Source organism: Mustela lutreola, chromosome 12 (assembly GCF_030435805.1).
Source record: "Mustela lutreola isolate mMusLut2 chromosome 12, mMusLut2.pri, whole genome shotgun sequence".
In the NCBI taxonomy this organism is placed as follows: Eukaryota; Metazoa; Chordata; class Mammalia; order Carnivora; family Mustelidae; genus Mustela; species Mustela lutreola.
The window spans coordinates 34,583,794-34,599,330 of NC_081301.1; the positions used below are offsets into that span (position 1 = coordinate 34,583,794).

At 43.6% G+C, this 15,537-nt stretch overlaps 1 protein-coding gene across 2 annotated transcripts; it reads left to right on the forward strand.

Moving 5' to 3' along the window:
* Nucleotides 1–6,262: 6,262 nt before the first annotated feature.
* Nucleotides 6,263–7,640, forward strand: LOC131812823 (protein SET). 2 transcript variants are annotated; one of them, XM_059142741.1, is made up of 2 exons: nucleotides 6,263–7,103; nucleotides 7,145–7,640. In XM_059142741.1, exons 1-2 carry the CDS (start codon nucleotides 6,299–6,301, stop codon nucleotides 7,150–7,152), a joined length of 813 nt encoding a protein of 270 aa, XP_058998724.1. In that variant the 5' UTR covers nucleotides 6,263–6,298; the 3' UTR covers nucleotides 7,153–7,640. The 2 variants fall into 2 exon arrangements, with proteins under 2 accessions (XP_058998724.1, XP_058998723.1); XM_059142740.1 differs by having other exon boundaries at nucleotides 6,263–7,640.
* Nucleotides 7,641–15,537: the final 7,897 nt, after the last annotated feature.

Below are 15,537 nucleotides of genomic sequence, written 5' to 3' on the forward strand. Positions count from 1 at the left end.
TTCCACACTGTTACTTTGTCACTGTGTATATTCAGACCCTCACAGGTGTGGCAGGATGGGTCCTGGTACTGATTTATGTGCACAAGCCCCCAGCCCACCGCCACCAGCTGCGGACGATACCATCATTTTACCTGAGAAGAAATGGCAGCTCAGATCAGTTGACTTGCTAGGGGAGGTACATGGGGTGGGGGTGATGGAGGACGGGAGGGCAGCGTGACTGTTGACCACATGTTGGAATGTTTGCCAAGGGGTGGGAAAAAAAGGAAAGGTAATTGGGCAGCTCTGAAGCTAAAAATCTGTAAAAAATTTTTTCAAATTCCCAAGTCACTTTTTCCTAAGACTAAAAGAGCCTTTCTCTAAGACAGTCTAGATTGCCTCTTGAGAACAAAATTGAACAGTAACTGTCTTGAACTCCCTCCATTTTTTCTTCTTTTGTTATGAAATATAGTATAGATGCTGAAAAAATGCATCAAGGACATATCATTTAATGAGTGATTAAAAGTGAACCCTGGCAATTCCCACTCCAAGCAGGAAACAGAGTATAATGGTCAGTGAAAGAGGCCAGACACAGAAAAGGCATCCAGTATGATCCCACTCATATGAAGTTAGAAAACAGACAAACTCGATGTTTGGGCAAAGTAACCAAACTTTTTGCTCACTGCCACACAGTGTATAGACCTGGCAAGCTTTCTTCCTCTTTCACCTCCCTGAGCAAGGAACCCACCCACTAAGGACCAAAAGGCACAGAAATATTGAGTGTTATAGCTGGAAGATACCTCATGTGACTTGTATTCATTCATTCGTTCATTCATTCATTCATCACTTAGGTGCTCTGGGGTCTTACTATGTAGGCGCCTCTGGGCTGGGAATGGCGGGAGGGCGTATAGCGTGGAAGTACCTTGCACAAAACTACCCCCCCAAAGGATCAAGGAAAACTGGAATGAGCTGAGTTGAAACAGGGGGAAGCACTATGGCTCTTGGAAGTGTCTGGCTGTCAGCCAGGACATACCCTCATGCTCCTCTGAAAAAGAGCCAGCCAGCTGGAGCAGGACCAGGAGAAACTACCTTCACCTCAGAAAGAATGAGTAGGTCATTGCAGATGACCACAACCAAACCTTCCTGCCAAACTCTGTTTTCAAAGGTCAAGTACGGGGCTGTTTATGCACAAATGGGTGAATGCCAAAGGGGGTCAGAAATTAGGCTTCAGAATGTCAAAGAAGGATCCAATGCCCTAGTTCAGTGAATGAAGAGAATGAGGTGCAGTGAGGTGAATTTTCCACACGTCATCCGGCTGGCTTGATCCACTGGTCAGGACTAAAATCCAAATGCCTGCCTCCCCAAATAGTTCGTTTCCTCAGCCCAGATGAGAGCAAGAGTATTTTTCAGGATGAATTTTTATAATTTTATAATTATGGGTTTTCATGGTCATGGAATCATGAAGAGGAGAACGTAAGAGCTGGAAAAGATCTTAGTGCTAATCTCCCCAGTCCAGTGGATCCAAACTAAGCTGGTCATCAAATCACCTGAGGAACTTATTTTTTAAAAATACAGATTCTGGGGATGCCTGGGTGGCTCAGCTGGCTAAGCATCTGCCTTCATCTCAGGTCATGACCCTGGGGTCCTGGGACTGAGCCCCATACTGAGCTCCTTGCTCATCGGGGAGCTCATCTCCCTTTGCCTGCTGTTCCCCGTTTATGCTCTCTCTCCCTCTGTCTCTGATGAATAAATGAATAAAATCTTTTAAAAAATTACAGATTCAGGGGCGCCTGGGTGGCTCAGTGGGTTAAAGCCTCTGCCTTCGGCTCGGGGCGTGATCCCAGGATCCTGGAATCGAGCCCGCATCGGGCTCTCTGCTCATGGGGGGGCCTGCTTCCCCCCCCCCCTCTCTGCTTGCCTCTCTGCCTACTTGTGATCTCTGTCTGTCAAATAAATAAATAAAATTCTTTTAAAAAAAATTACAGGGGTGCCTGGGTGGCTCAGTGGGTTAAGCCTCTGCCCTCAGCTCAGGTCATGATTCCAGGGTCCTGGGATCGAGCCCCGCATCAGACTCTCTGCTCAGCAGGGAGCCTGCTTCCTCCTCTCTCTCTGCCTGCCTCTCTGCCTACTTGTGATTTCTCTCTCTGTCAAATAAATAAATAAAATCTTTTAAAAAAGAAAATTACAGATTCTGGGACCCCAGTCCACAGAGATTGGGATTTAGTAAGACTGGAATTTAGGAAGACCTTGGCCATCTGTATATTTTTTTAGCCCCCTGTTGATTCTGACGATAAGCAGGTGGGACATTCACAAGCCTAGAGAACTCTCTTCAGTTGACAGAGGAAGGAACTGAGGCCCAGATTAAGGAAGGCAGAGTACCTGTGCTAGGTGACACCTTGTTTCATCCTACAGTCTTCAATTATCCAGGAGAGAACGGAGTCACACTGTGTAACTAGGGGCCTTGATATATTAATAATGTTTCCCCCCAACATTGCTTTTGTGGTTAACACATTGTATTTTTTGAAGCAGCTTAAAAGATTCCTCACCACGCGGCAAGGCACTCGGCTTTGTGCAATGTTTACAATGACTTTGTTGTTCATTAAACAAATTTACCCAGACTAACCCAACATGAAAAAAATCATCTTGTTTACAGAGAGATCCTGACAAAAATACGTGTAGCAAAGACAGACAAACACACATAAACCTGGATTGCCGAGTGGGACATGATTTGCTGCCACATCCAATTTTTCTCATTAGAACTTGTTTTATTTGAACATGACTCAGTACCCCGTGTAAATGCAAGGCTGTTAATCTTATTACTATATGGAAAACAAATTAATTAGTATGCATGCTATTGGAGATGAGTTGTAAGGTCGGTGTTGGAAAGATTAGGAAAATACACTCATTACTCCAAATGATATCTGATATACACGTCTGACTTCCACTTCAAGATCGGTTCCATTATATGGGCAACAAATATAGCTAATAAAAATCAAGCTTTTGTGCTCAGCATCTAAATGCTGAGGTTGGTCAGAACATGCATACCGGCCTTCTTTGTTTTAAAACAAAGGTCAGTGAGATGAATGACTCCCTGTCTCGCTCCCTCTGCCCAGACTCACATACAGCACACATGCCCCTTCTCACCTCCTAGCTCCCACTCCAAGCCAAACCCAGCAGAGTGACCTTCTTTTTCTTCTACATGGTCCCCGCACTGCAGACACTCCTCCCTGAACACTTTCTACTTTTTTGCAGTGATCATCCAGAGCACACCTCTTTTTCCCAGGGGACTCTGCCTCTTGAGGGTGGAGACTTGATTCCAGTGGGAGATTCAAATGCATCTTGATCAGAATACCAGGCTACAGGGGGGAAAAATACAAAGAATGAGGAAGCTTTTTATGTCTCAATGGGGAACAATCACCAAGATATATTAAGTGTACACATATGGAGTACGTGTGTGGAAGTGTGATGGCAGCATTGATTACCAGATTACCAGAGAGGGAACACTAGGTAGTTGAGGGACAGAGATAGGAAGAGACTTTTCCTCAGGTTCCTTTTGTACCTTTTGAATTTGAGCCATGTGTATATATTACCAAGTCAAATAAATAAATAAGACTCATATTAAATTTAAAAATAAAATCTAGTGGGCAGTGCCTGGGTGGCTCAGTGGGTTAAGCCTTTGCCTTTGGCTCAGGTCATGATCCCAACATCCTGGGGAGCCTGCTTCCCCCCACCTCCGCCTGCCTCTCTTCCTACATGTGATCCCTGTCAAATAAATAAATAAAATCTTTAAAAAAAAAATCTAGTGGAAAGGAAATATTTGCTCCAAAGTAACCTCAAAACACCAGAACAAATAAATAAGAGCAAATGTCATTTGGGGTGTTAAGGACTTCAGGAAGTTCTTTAATAAATAACCCTCTTTAGGGGTGCCTGGATGGCTCCGTGGGTTGAGTGTCCGAGTCTTGATTTTGGCTTGCATCATGATCTCAGGGTGGTAGAATCAAGCCCTGCAAGGGGCTCCATGCTCAGCGCAGAGTCTGCTTGTCCCTCTCCCTCTGCTTCCCTGCCCCCAACTCTTTATTTCTCTCAAATAAATAGAATCCTTTAAAAAAAATTAGCTTGTTGGTGCACGTGGGTGTCTCAGTCTGCCTTCGGCTCAGATCACGGTCTCAGGGTCCTGGGATCGAGCCCTACATGGGGCTCACTGCTCAGCGGGGAGCCTGCTTTCCCCCTCTGTCTCTGCCTGCTGCTCTGCCTACTTGTGATCTCTCTCTTTCTGTGTCAAATAAATAAATAAAATCTTTAAAAAAAAAATTAGTCTGTTTAATTTTAACTCTGTGTTACCAGACTTGTATCACCAGAGAGCTCAAAAAGAAACACAAAGTATCCAGTGTTTCCCAAATGGTGTTGACTCTGAAATCCTTTTTAACATATTCAGTTTTTAGTATCTCACAAAACACAAGTGATCCACTAGTGTGCTCTAGGCAACATTTTACTTTTATTTTTTTAAGATTTTATTTGTAACTAATTTTTACACCCAACATGAGGCTCAAACTCACAACCCTGAAATCAAGGGTCACATGCTGTACCTACCACCCAGTCAGGTGCCCCTCTAGGTAACATTTTAAATTAAGGTGTAGAAAAGAAAGTGGACACTGACTCTATTGTCAACTCTGTGAACGGTCCTGAACAAGTCCTTTCTCTTCTCTGGGCCTCGCCAGTTTCCCCACTCTAAAATGAATCCACTGTGGGGTACTTGGGTGTCTCAGTTGCTAAGCGTCTGTCTTTGGCTCAGGTCATGATCCCAGGGTCCTGGGGTAGAGCCCTGCCTGCATCAGGCTCCCTGCTGGCCAGGAAGCCTGTTTGTCCCTCTCCCACTCCCCTGGCTAGTGTGCCCTCTCTCTCTTTCTCACTCTGTTAATTAAAAATAAATTTTAAAATAAAATAAAATAAAATAATGGGGCGCCTGGGTGGCTCAGTGGGTTGGGGCCTCTGCCTTTGGCTCGGGTCATGATCCCGGGGTTCTGGGATCGAGCCCCGCATCGGGCTCTCTGCTCGGCAGGGAGCCTGCTTCCTCCTCTCTCTCTCTGCCTGCCTCTCCGCCTACTTGTGATTTTTGTCTGTCAAATAAATAAATAAAATCTTAAAAAAAAATAAAATGAATCACTGTACAAGATCATTTCTAACTTTCCTTCTAGCTCAGAAGTTCAAAGACTCCTTGGCAACAGTATGTCAAAGATCTCCTCCAAAGCAAACCTAGGCTTTGAGTAGCAATTGGAGGCAAGGAGGTTTATAATGCTTGCTAAAAGAACTTACAAATGTACCTGGTGGGAATGTATTTTCCCAGCTTCTTCCCAAATCTCGGGGATAGCAAAAGCTAAGCAAAATGAAACAAAAAGAACCCCTGGCAAATATTCCAGGAGGTTATAAGAAACCAGTGCAATCATCTTTTGTTCATCGTGGCTACTGATATTGCCAGACTCAACACTTCCATTTTTCTCTGTGCCTCCTTGGCAAACCCATGAATCGAGACTCTGTTTCCTTGGCTATAAAGTGGGTATAGTTATTGCTTTGCTGCTTTCCTCAAATTCTTGGTATAGACATTTAATTTATGACACTAACAAAGCTAAGAGAATAGAGAGGCAATGACAGGTTTGTCAAACCATTTATTTGATGAGGAAGAATGTTGCTTATCAAGTTATCTTTTATTTTTCAGAAGATTTTCCTTGGTTGGGGCAAGACTGTAGTATGAAAGCATCATACTCATCCATTACTGGAGGCAAAATAAATTTATAAAATGTTTTCACAAGGTGATTTGTCCATATATTTCAAGAACTGGTCAAGTTCTGAACCAAAAATCTAGATCTGGAGATTATAGGAAATAACAAAAAGAGAGAGAGAGAGAGAAAGTGAGAGGTATGAAAATGTGTACTTTGAGATTATCTGTGATAGTGAAAAATTGAGTCTTTCTAAATACATAATACTAGAGAATGATATATCTATTTAAAAATGTATTAAGCAGGGTGCCTGGGTGGATCAGTGGGTTAAAGCCTCTGCCTTCGGCTCAGGTCATGATTCTGGCGTCCTGGGATCCAGCCCCACATTGGGCTCTCTGCTCAGGGAGAGCTTTCCTCTCTCATTCTCTGCCTGCCTCTCTGCCTACTTGTGATCTCTGTCTGTCAAATAAATAAATAAAATCTTTTTAAAAAATGTATTAAGCAGTCATTAAAATAATTATTAAAACATTTCTTTAAAAATAATTATAAAGAGCAATCAGAGCTTCCAGACGTGCCTCTCTCCAGGTTTCCTAGAGTTTCCTTGCAGCATGGCCCCCAAACGCCAGTCTTCGCTCCCGCCTCAAATGAAGAAACCGAGACAGCCCCCTGCCCCCAAGCCAGGGCAGACGTCAACATCCCAGCACTTGCATAGAGGAGAAAAAGAACAGCAAGAAGCAATTGAACATATTGATGAAGTACAAAATGAAATAGACAGACTTAATGAACAAGCCAGTGAGGAGATTTTGAAAGTAGAACAGAAATATAACAAACTCCGCCAACCATTTTTTCAGAAGAGGTCGGAATTGATCGCCAAAATCCCCAATTTTTGGGTAACAACATTTGTCAACCATCCACAAGTGTCTGCACTGCTTGGGGAGGAGGATGAAGAGGCGCTGCATTATTTGACAAGAGTTGAAGTGACAGAATTTGAAGATATTAAATCAGGTTACAGAATAGATTTTTATTTTGATGAAAACCCTTACTTCGAAAATAAAGTTCTCTCCAAAGAATTTCATCTGAATGAGAGTGGTGATCCATCTTCAAAGTCCACTGAAATCAAATGGAAATCTGGAAAGGATTTGACGAAACGTTCAAGTCAAACACAGAATAAAGCCAGCAGGAAGAGACAGCATGAGGAACCAGAGAGCTTCTTCACCTGGTTTACTGACCATTCTGATGCAGGTGCAGATGAGTTAGGAGAAGTCATCAAAGATGATATTTGGCCAAATCCATTACAGTACTACTTGGTTCCCGATATGGATGACGAAGAAGGGGAAGGAGAAGAGGATGATGATGATGATGAAGAAGAAGAAGGATTGGAAGATATTGATGAAGAAGGAGATGAGGATGAAGGTGAAGAAGATGAAGATGATGATGAGGGGGAGGAAGGAGAGGAGGATGAAGGGGAAGATGACTAATGGAACACTGATGGATTCCAACCTTCCTTTTTTAATTTTCTTCAGTCCCTGGGAGCAAGTTGCCGTCTTTTTTTTCCTTTTTCTTTTTCTTTTCTCCTCTTGTGCTCATTCGCTCTGTTTTTTGAAGTCTCCTTTTTCTCTCCCTTTATACCATGGTTCTCAGCTTATTTTGGGGGGAAATACCTTGAGCAGAATACAGTGGGAAAAGAATCTCTACCCCTTTTTGTTCCAAATTCATTTTTGTCCCTTCCTGTCTCAACAAAAACAAAAACTTTATGGAATCAACACCACCGTGCTCTGTGGGAAAAAAGAAAAACCTTCTGCTCCCTTAGCTCTGCTGGAAGCTGGAGGGTGCTAGGCCCCTGTGTAGTAGTGCATAGAATTCTAGCTTTTTTCCTCCTTTCTCTGTATATTGGGCTCAGAGATTACACTGTGTCTCTATGTGAATATGGACAGTTAGCATTTACCAACATGTACCTGTCTACTTTCTCTTGTTTAAAAAAAAGAAAAAAAAACTTAAAAAAATGGGGTTATAGAAGGTCAGCAAAGGGTGGGTTTGAGATGTTTGGGTGGGTTAAGTGGGCATTTTGACAACATGGCTTCTCCTTTGGCATGTTTAATTGTGATGTTTAACGGACATCCTTGCAGTTTAAGATGACACTTTTAAAATAAAACTCTCTCCTAATGATGACTTGAGCCCTGCCACTCGATGGGAGAATCAGCAGAACTTGTAGGATCTTATTTGGAATTGACATTCTCTATTGTAATTTTGTTCCTGTTTATTTTTAAAATTTTCTTTTTGTTTCACTGGAAAGGAAAGATGATGCTCAGTTTTAAACGTTAAAAGTGTACAAGTTGCTTTGTTACAATAAAACTAAATGTGTACACACACAAAAAAAAAATAATTATAAAGACCATGCAGCATTATAATCATAAACTGTTAAGTGAGAAATGTGTGAATACAAGCTGTAATTGAGCTAACAAATTACCTATGTAAATTTTGCTAGCATGTAAATAAGGGCAGAAAAGGAATGCTGAACAGTTCATTTGTTAGGATGGTAGGATTACGGATAATTTTCTCCCCTTTTTAATTTCCTTTATTGTTATAACAGTGTAAACTGAAAAAAAGTCTGGAAAAAAATACAATGAAAGCAACAGATAGGTACATTTTGTCATATCCTTTGTAAATCCTTTCATTGAAGAAAGGGATTAAATGTGGTTTACCATAGAAAATGATTAAAAAAAAAAACACATATTGCATTTCTTCTAGACTCTTCTACCCTTCTGAGAATAAGTTAAAATTTAAACACCAGAGCTGGTTGTTTTTTTTTTTTTTTTAATCCAGGATTATCTCATCATTCTATTTAAAACATATAAAGAACGAAAATACACTCTTTTTTCTTTTGGATGAAAATTTTCCTCAGCCAAGTTCCATATATCTGTTCTTCTCTGTCAGTAGAGCTTGGGTCCTTACTCCTACATTGTGCAATTCCCAGCCTGAAGGTCCTCCATTTGGTTGTACAGACCAAATGGAGAAGGTCCATTCGCATTGAAGGAATCCCAACTGCTCCTGCTTTGAGAAATGAGCATACTAATTTCTGCCCAGGCTATAATCTGGATCCGTTGTCAGGATCCCCTGAGATAATGTGTGTAGGGTGACAAAGAATTGCTCTGTAAATCCTTCAGAACTGCATACAGTTGGATCTTTTTCCTTTGGGAGTCAGTGCAACATAATGGAGGACACAAAGGGGTAGAGTCTGGGTCAGCGTAGGGGCTGGAGGAAGACTGGGTTTTGGGGAAGTGGTATAATGTTAACTATTAAGAAATTTGTAAAGTCAGAACAGGCTTTCAAATTCCAGCTCTTCCATCTCTTAACTGGGTGATCCTGGGCAAGTTTCTGTGCCCTAACTCATGGTGATAATGTTGTAAACCGTGATACACAGGAAATAGTGAGCACTCAGGAAATGTCAGGTACTCTCATCAGTACTCCTTTCCCCAGTAACTCACTGTGGCACCTCCGGCCAGTCTATTTCCTTCTCTGGGCCTTAGTATATCCATCTGTCAAATGGGACAAGGGCTTGGATTCAGTGGCTTTTCAGGGCTGGTTTAGCATAAGCAGGCCAAGCTTGTGGTTTCAGAGTGGTGGTTGTACCAAGGTCCCTTTAAAGATAAATATACAGGGACGCCTGTGTGGCTCAGTTGGTTAAGCGGCTGACTCTTGATTTCTGCTCATGTCATGATCTCAGGGTCATGAGATCGAGCCCTCAAGCCCCTGTGTCCAGCTCTATGCTAGGTGTGGAGCCTGCTTTTGATTCTCTCTCTCCCTCTGCCCACCCCCTCCCTCTCTCTCTCTCTCAAAAAAAAAGATAAATTTACATAAGAATCTATAGCCAGTAAGGAAGTAGTCATGGGAATGGGTTTTCAGAAATCTTCTGCAGATGGGGCTCTCAGTCTCATAATCCTGCTTCTGTGGGGGGAAAAAAAAACTCCTGCTTCTGCTTTACTCTTTTTTTTTTTTTTTTTTTTAGATTTTTAAGAAGTCATCTTTGCATCCAACCTGGGGCTTGAACTTACAACCCCAGGATTAGAAGTTGCATGCTCCACCAACTAAGTCAACCAGGCACTCTCTGCTTTACTCCTGAATGTGCATCCCTCAGCTGATATTGCCAAACCACTCTGCCTGGCTGGGATTATTCCTCCAACGACATAGAGGGGATGTTGAATCTCCCCTCCCACTGTTTGAACAGATAGTTTCACAGGAACCTTAACTAGGTTACTTTATTCTTTTTTGAAGGCAATGACCCCCAGAAGGCAGAACTACGACCAATGGACAGAAGTTACGTGAAAGCTGATGTGCACTCCATGAGGGAAAGGAATTCCTGGCAGCCATTCCACAGTGAAAGGAGCTAGTGAGCTCACTGTCCCTGGAGGTATTCAATCTCAGGCTGAGTGTTTACGGGAATGCTGTAGAAAGACCTGCCTGGATACAGTTCATACAATTTAATGAGGTCCTCTATTAATGCTGGTTTAGCATAAGCAGGCCAAGTGCCCATGCTGTTAATGAACTATTTACAGATTTAACTAGCAATACATTAATTGATAAACTATTGGTTGTACCATGTTAGAGATCTGGTCTGTTCTAATTTCTCTCAGAAGAGAATGGCCACTGAAAGACTCCTGAGAGTAGGGCTTTGTGAAGAATCTGACAGAACACAGAACTTATGACTCATCTTCCTGTGCCTTCTTTCCCAGAGTGAAATTCTTTCTATAATATACAGGATGTGTGTGTGTGTGTGTGTGTGTGTGTGTGTGCATAGCAGAGTTCACCTCATTAATGCCCTATTGACTGCAATTATGTCTTTTCATTTTCCCTCTAGGATCTGAGGCTTTCTTCCCCATCCAGCTCTGCCCAGCTGTATGTTTCCCCAGCAATTCTAGATCCGACATTGTCTTTTCAGAAATTTAGCAGCAATATCATAACAGCTGTTAACCTATGGCTCTTGGATGTGCTTGAGTTGAATTTTGTTGTTCTTTGCTTCCTCTCTTACAGTGCTGGCAAAGGATACTCTGAAAAAACCCATAAATTTTGTAGCGTGATTTCTGTCGAACTCCTCCTATACAAACATTCACTCACAACTCCTGTCAAATGCTGGGCCATCAGCTCCTCTACCAAAGGAGAAATATATTTAGTCAACCAAACAAGATTTTTTCTTTTTCTCTCTCTCTTTTCCTCCTTCCCTTCCTTCCTCTTTTTTCTCTTTCTTTCTTTCTTTCTTTTTTTTTTTTTTTTTTGAGAGAGAAGAAGGGGTGTGGGTGAGGGAGAGGGAGAGAGAGAGAATCTCAAGCAGACTCCCCGCTGAGTGCCAAGCCAGATGTGGGACTTGGTCTCACAACCCTGAGGTCATGAACTGAGTGGAAATCAAGAGTTGATCACTACCCGCTGAGCCACCCAGGCGCCTCCAAACAAGATTTTCTTTTAACAGCATTGGGGGATATAAACCCATCCTAACAATATTTCATGAGGTAATAACCTAGTCATTCTATCATTGGATCCTCACAACAGCCCATAGATGTAGGCTGAGTGGATGCCAATTAATCTCCCCAACATACAGGTTAGCAAACTGGGGTGGGGGGCAGAGAGGTGACATCATACAACAAGGATGTGGTAAAATGGGAGTTAGAGTTGCGGGCTGCAGAGGCCCATCCAGAGAGGATCTTCTTTTTACCACATTTATTCATTCATCAGACTCTCAGATGAGCATCTTTTATGTGCAAGTCCTGTGTTGTTCTGGGGTTTTAGAGATAGACAAGATACTGTCCCTGCTCTCATGAGAGAAAGGCAAGAGGACAAATTGCTATCATAGTGTGACAAAGGCATTCACAGAGTTGGCAGACCCAAAGGGACACCAATATGGTCACTGACAGAGTAACTCTAGGCATAACACAGACACGAAACCTCACAGAAAGAAGCAATAGTGATGTCTCCTCAGCCAGAGAGGCTTAGCAAGAAAGATCTTGCAAATTTCTGAGGGAACTTGATAATGTTTCCCTGGTATCACCTGGGAATGGTGGGTGAGTGGGCTAGAGTTTAAGGTTGCTCTAATGCAGGGGTGTGTGGGTAACTCGGCTGGTTAAACATCTGACTCTGATCTCACCTCAGGTCTTGATCTCAAGGTTATGAGTTCAAGTTCTAGATTGGGCTCCATGTGTTGGGCTGCAAGCCAGTCATGGAGCCTATTTAAAAAAAAAAAAAAAGTTGCTCTAATGCAGGCTTTACTGTATTTCCTTGGGGACTCCTTTTTCTCAGCTGGTCCCAGTCTTGTCATCAGGGAACACTCTACACTCCCTGTCACTTCTAAAACAGACCAAGCAAGCATTTTCTACCTCTAAGCCATTGACCACACTGAACCCTTGGCCTGCAGCAAACACATTTCTCTCCAACTCAGTCTTCCAAGCTTGGATCAAATGCCACCTCCTTCAAGCATCATAGATTCCCTCTAATAGGAAAGGACTCTGCCTTCCTTTCCTAACTGTCTTTTATTAAAAACATAATCAGGTTCTACCCTGTATTATAGGCTTATTTCTCCAACCTGACTGTAACTGAAGGGCAAGAGAATCTTGTCTCTAAGACTAAGCACTGTGCTCTTTTTGTTGAATGGGAATGAATGAAAAGAGGAGACAGTTCTCTGGTTCTTTTGTGACACACTGGAGATGGTTTGTAAGTAGAGTTTTCACTTTGGGAATCTGGGTACTGTGATCTGATAAGTTCTGGATTCTCAGTTTGGATAGGTGGAGACCTGGTGAACAAGGCAGGAATGAGTGCATCCCAGAGGTTCAGTCCTTGCACTGGAAAAGCTTTTAAGCCTGTGCTTCCCAATGGAGGTTCCCTGTACCTCCTGCATCTGACTTCCCCGAGGAAGTTATTAAACATTTGGGTTCCAAGCTTTGTCCCATACCACGAAATCAAGCTCTTCAGTGTTGGGGCCCAGGGATCTGCATGCAATTCTCACACTGAAGTTTAGAAGTTAGCATTATTGGGACACCCGGGTGACTCAGACAGTTAAGCGCCTGCCTTCAGCTCAGGTCATGATCCCAGGGTACTTGGATCAAGGGAGCCCCTTGTGGGGCTCCCCATTCAGCAGGAAACCTGCTTCTCCCTCTCCCACTCCCCCTGCTTGAGTTCCCTCTCTCGCTGTCTCTTTGTCAATAAATAAATAAAATCTTTAAAAAAGAGAGAGAGAAAAGAAAAGTTAGTGTTACAGCCTGAGAGGAGTGGTAAGGACTGGACACAGAATGCTCTATTACCAATGCACAGGAAAGGGAGAACTCAGGGGAGAGTGTCCCGCAGCTGGAGGACTTACTAAAATGTGTAAAGAACATTCCAAGCTGAAGTTTCTTTGTTTTTCCTCAGGCTGGAGGGGTTTTGTTTGTTTGTTTGTTTTTGTTTTTAATGAACTTTGCCAATTTTCCAGGTCAAAGCTGATACAAATTATGCTTTCGTGTATATCTTTCCTTTGGTCCCATGACCTTTCCTTTACCTCTCCCTTTGGCCCTTGGGGTCCACTCACTCCTCTAGCAAAGGGAGAGTATCTGCAGCTACTACTCTGGCCATGGTAAGGGAGGTGTGGTAGAGGCTTGTCCATCATATCCATCCTCCTTACTTTGCTCCACTTCCCCAAACCACTCCCACCTCCTTCCCTCAGAAGCCCTTGCGGTTTCCCCACCCAAGCCCTTGGTTAGCTCTTTTTGTAGCTTCTTGCTGATTGTTGGTATCCAGCAGCTTCACCTGCAAAATGGGACTGTGAATCCCCTTCTCCCCATCCTTATTATCTAGCAAAGTCCTACTCATCCCTCAGCATGCATCTAGGTCTCCGCCTGAGAGGTCTCCTCTGACCTCCTCCCCCTCCACCATTCCAGAGTCACCCTGCTCAGTTCCCCCACAGCCCCCTCTGCTTACCCCCATCCTCACACTCTTATGGTCCGAGTAGAGATCTGTCTCCTGTCTGGACAGGGTCCGGAGCTCAAGCAACATTGTGCCCTGGCTCCCGGCTCTCGGCTCCCGGCTCCCGACACGGGGCTGAGCGCTTCTTCCCAGGGCGGTTCTGAGGGTCGAATGACCGCTGTGTGCACTCACTGAGGGCTTTTCCGCAAACGCTCTTGCTCTCCTCCCTCAGCCCGTGACAGCTGAGGGCACCGGGCTGGCCCACTAGGCCGAGGGGACAGGGCACCCCCCAGTACCTCAGGCATCAGATACCCCCACGCGGGTCCGGAGAAAGAACGAAAGAAGGCTATGTCCTTGGAGCTTGCGCCCCTCTGGCTTGGGAAGCATGCGGCTCCACCTCCCCCAAGCCAGCTGGGAAACAGCTTTCACCTGGGTGGCCTGAAGGGCTTTAGGGACAGAGCTTTCTTCTGTGTTCCCAAAGCTGGCCCTGCTGGCACAACCCGGGCATCAGGCCTGCACTGAGGGCCTCAGAGGAAATGGAGGAACCAAGTGCTCGCTAAACAGGGGCAGGCTTTGCTGAAAGCTGCACGGACAAAACCCAGCTCTGAGCTTAATTAAAAAGAGTGCTTAATCCCTCCCCCAACAAATGCAGATCTCCCACAAAGGAGAACAGGAATGCCAGTGGCCAGGGAGACCCTCAGTCTTATAAACAAGTGATTCGGGCAGCACAGGGCAGCTCCGCTATGATCTGATACAATGACCATTGTCAAGGAGGGCTGTTTTTCCATGTTTTTGTATCCTTTTCTTCGCATCTTCTTTTGCTACCTAATTTCATGCATCAGAGGTCAAAAGACAAAAGGTCAGTCCTGGTGTAGAGGCAGCAAACTCACCACCACCAGGAACGTGTGTCCAAAGGAGTGCTTTGAGGCACCGCCTGGGGACACCGGCAGGTTTTCATCTCTGCCTAATTCTCTTGTGTCACTTCACAAGGTTCGCGAGTCTATGTGCAAATTGCATGAGAAATGAGACACCAACTGCTGTACCAAACTAGAAAAAAAAAATCGCCTCTCTTTCAATCACCAAACTATTTCCATCTCATACCTTGTAAGAATTTGTGCCTCACAAGGAGCCCATCTTGGACTCTTAGCCTGCCTTGTCACAGAACTCACCAATACGCTATCAACTTATATTGTAAATAAACAATCTGAAGAGCTATTCCTTAGCAGTTTTTTTAGGAGAATTTATAAAGATCTCTCAAAAAATTACCGTTTGTCCTAAAAATTGCTTTCTTTGAAATCTGAGAAGCATTTTTAGTATGAATAATTCAGTATGATTCTTTTAGTATGAATTTAGTATGGATATTTTGTTCTCGACCTCCAATTTTTTCAGTGCCCCATTTTGGATTCTTAAGTAGTAGGGTAGTGCTAGTTTCCTAGTTTCCTAGGTAGACAACTTATGTGATTGTAAGGAAAATATAGCATCATGATTTCCCATTAGAAATATTTTCATATTTAAGGGTGAAAACGATTTTCCTGTTTTATGTTCAAAACCACCTCATACCATCTTGGCATGCCCAACGGTTTTCATCTCATTGAAAATAAATTTAGGAGACACCTTTAATTTTTCCTTTTTTGGTCAATTGGCATTCACTGTCTGAAAGTCTGGCCCCCCATGCCCAGGACAAAGTAAAGGAGAAGCTAAACACTTTGGGAAGTGTCTCTGGTCACTAGACTCTAGGGTTGCCTGCAGCACTCACCTCAGAGGCCCTCTGGACCAAAGCCCAGCCAGCTCCCTCTTTTGCATCTCACTCTGAGATGGGTCCTGGAGGAAGCTACCAGCAAATTAGCTGGTCAAGTTGCTAAAAATAGGTAATCAGCAGCAAATCTGGAAGATTTTTAGAGCCCCGTTTTATTACAGGCATGTTCTC

What these genes read in the sequence shown, in the direction of transcription:
- LOC131812823 (XM_059142740.1), top strand. Translation starts at nt 6,299, where the DNA reads ATGGCCCCCAAACGCCAGTCTTCGCTCCCGCCTCAAATGAAGAAACCG.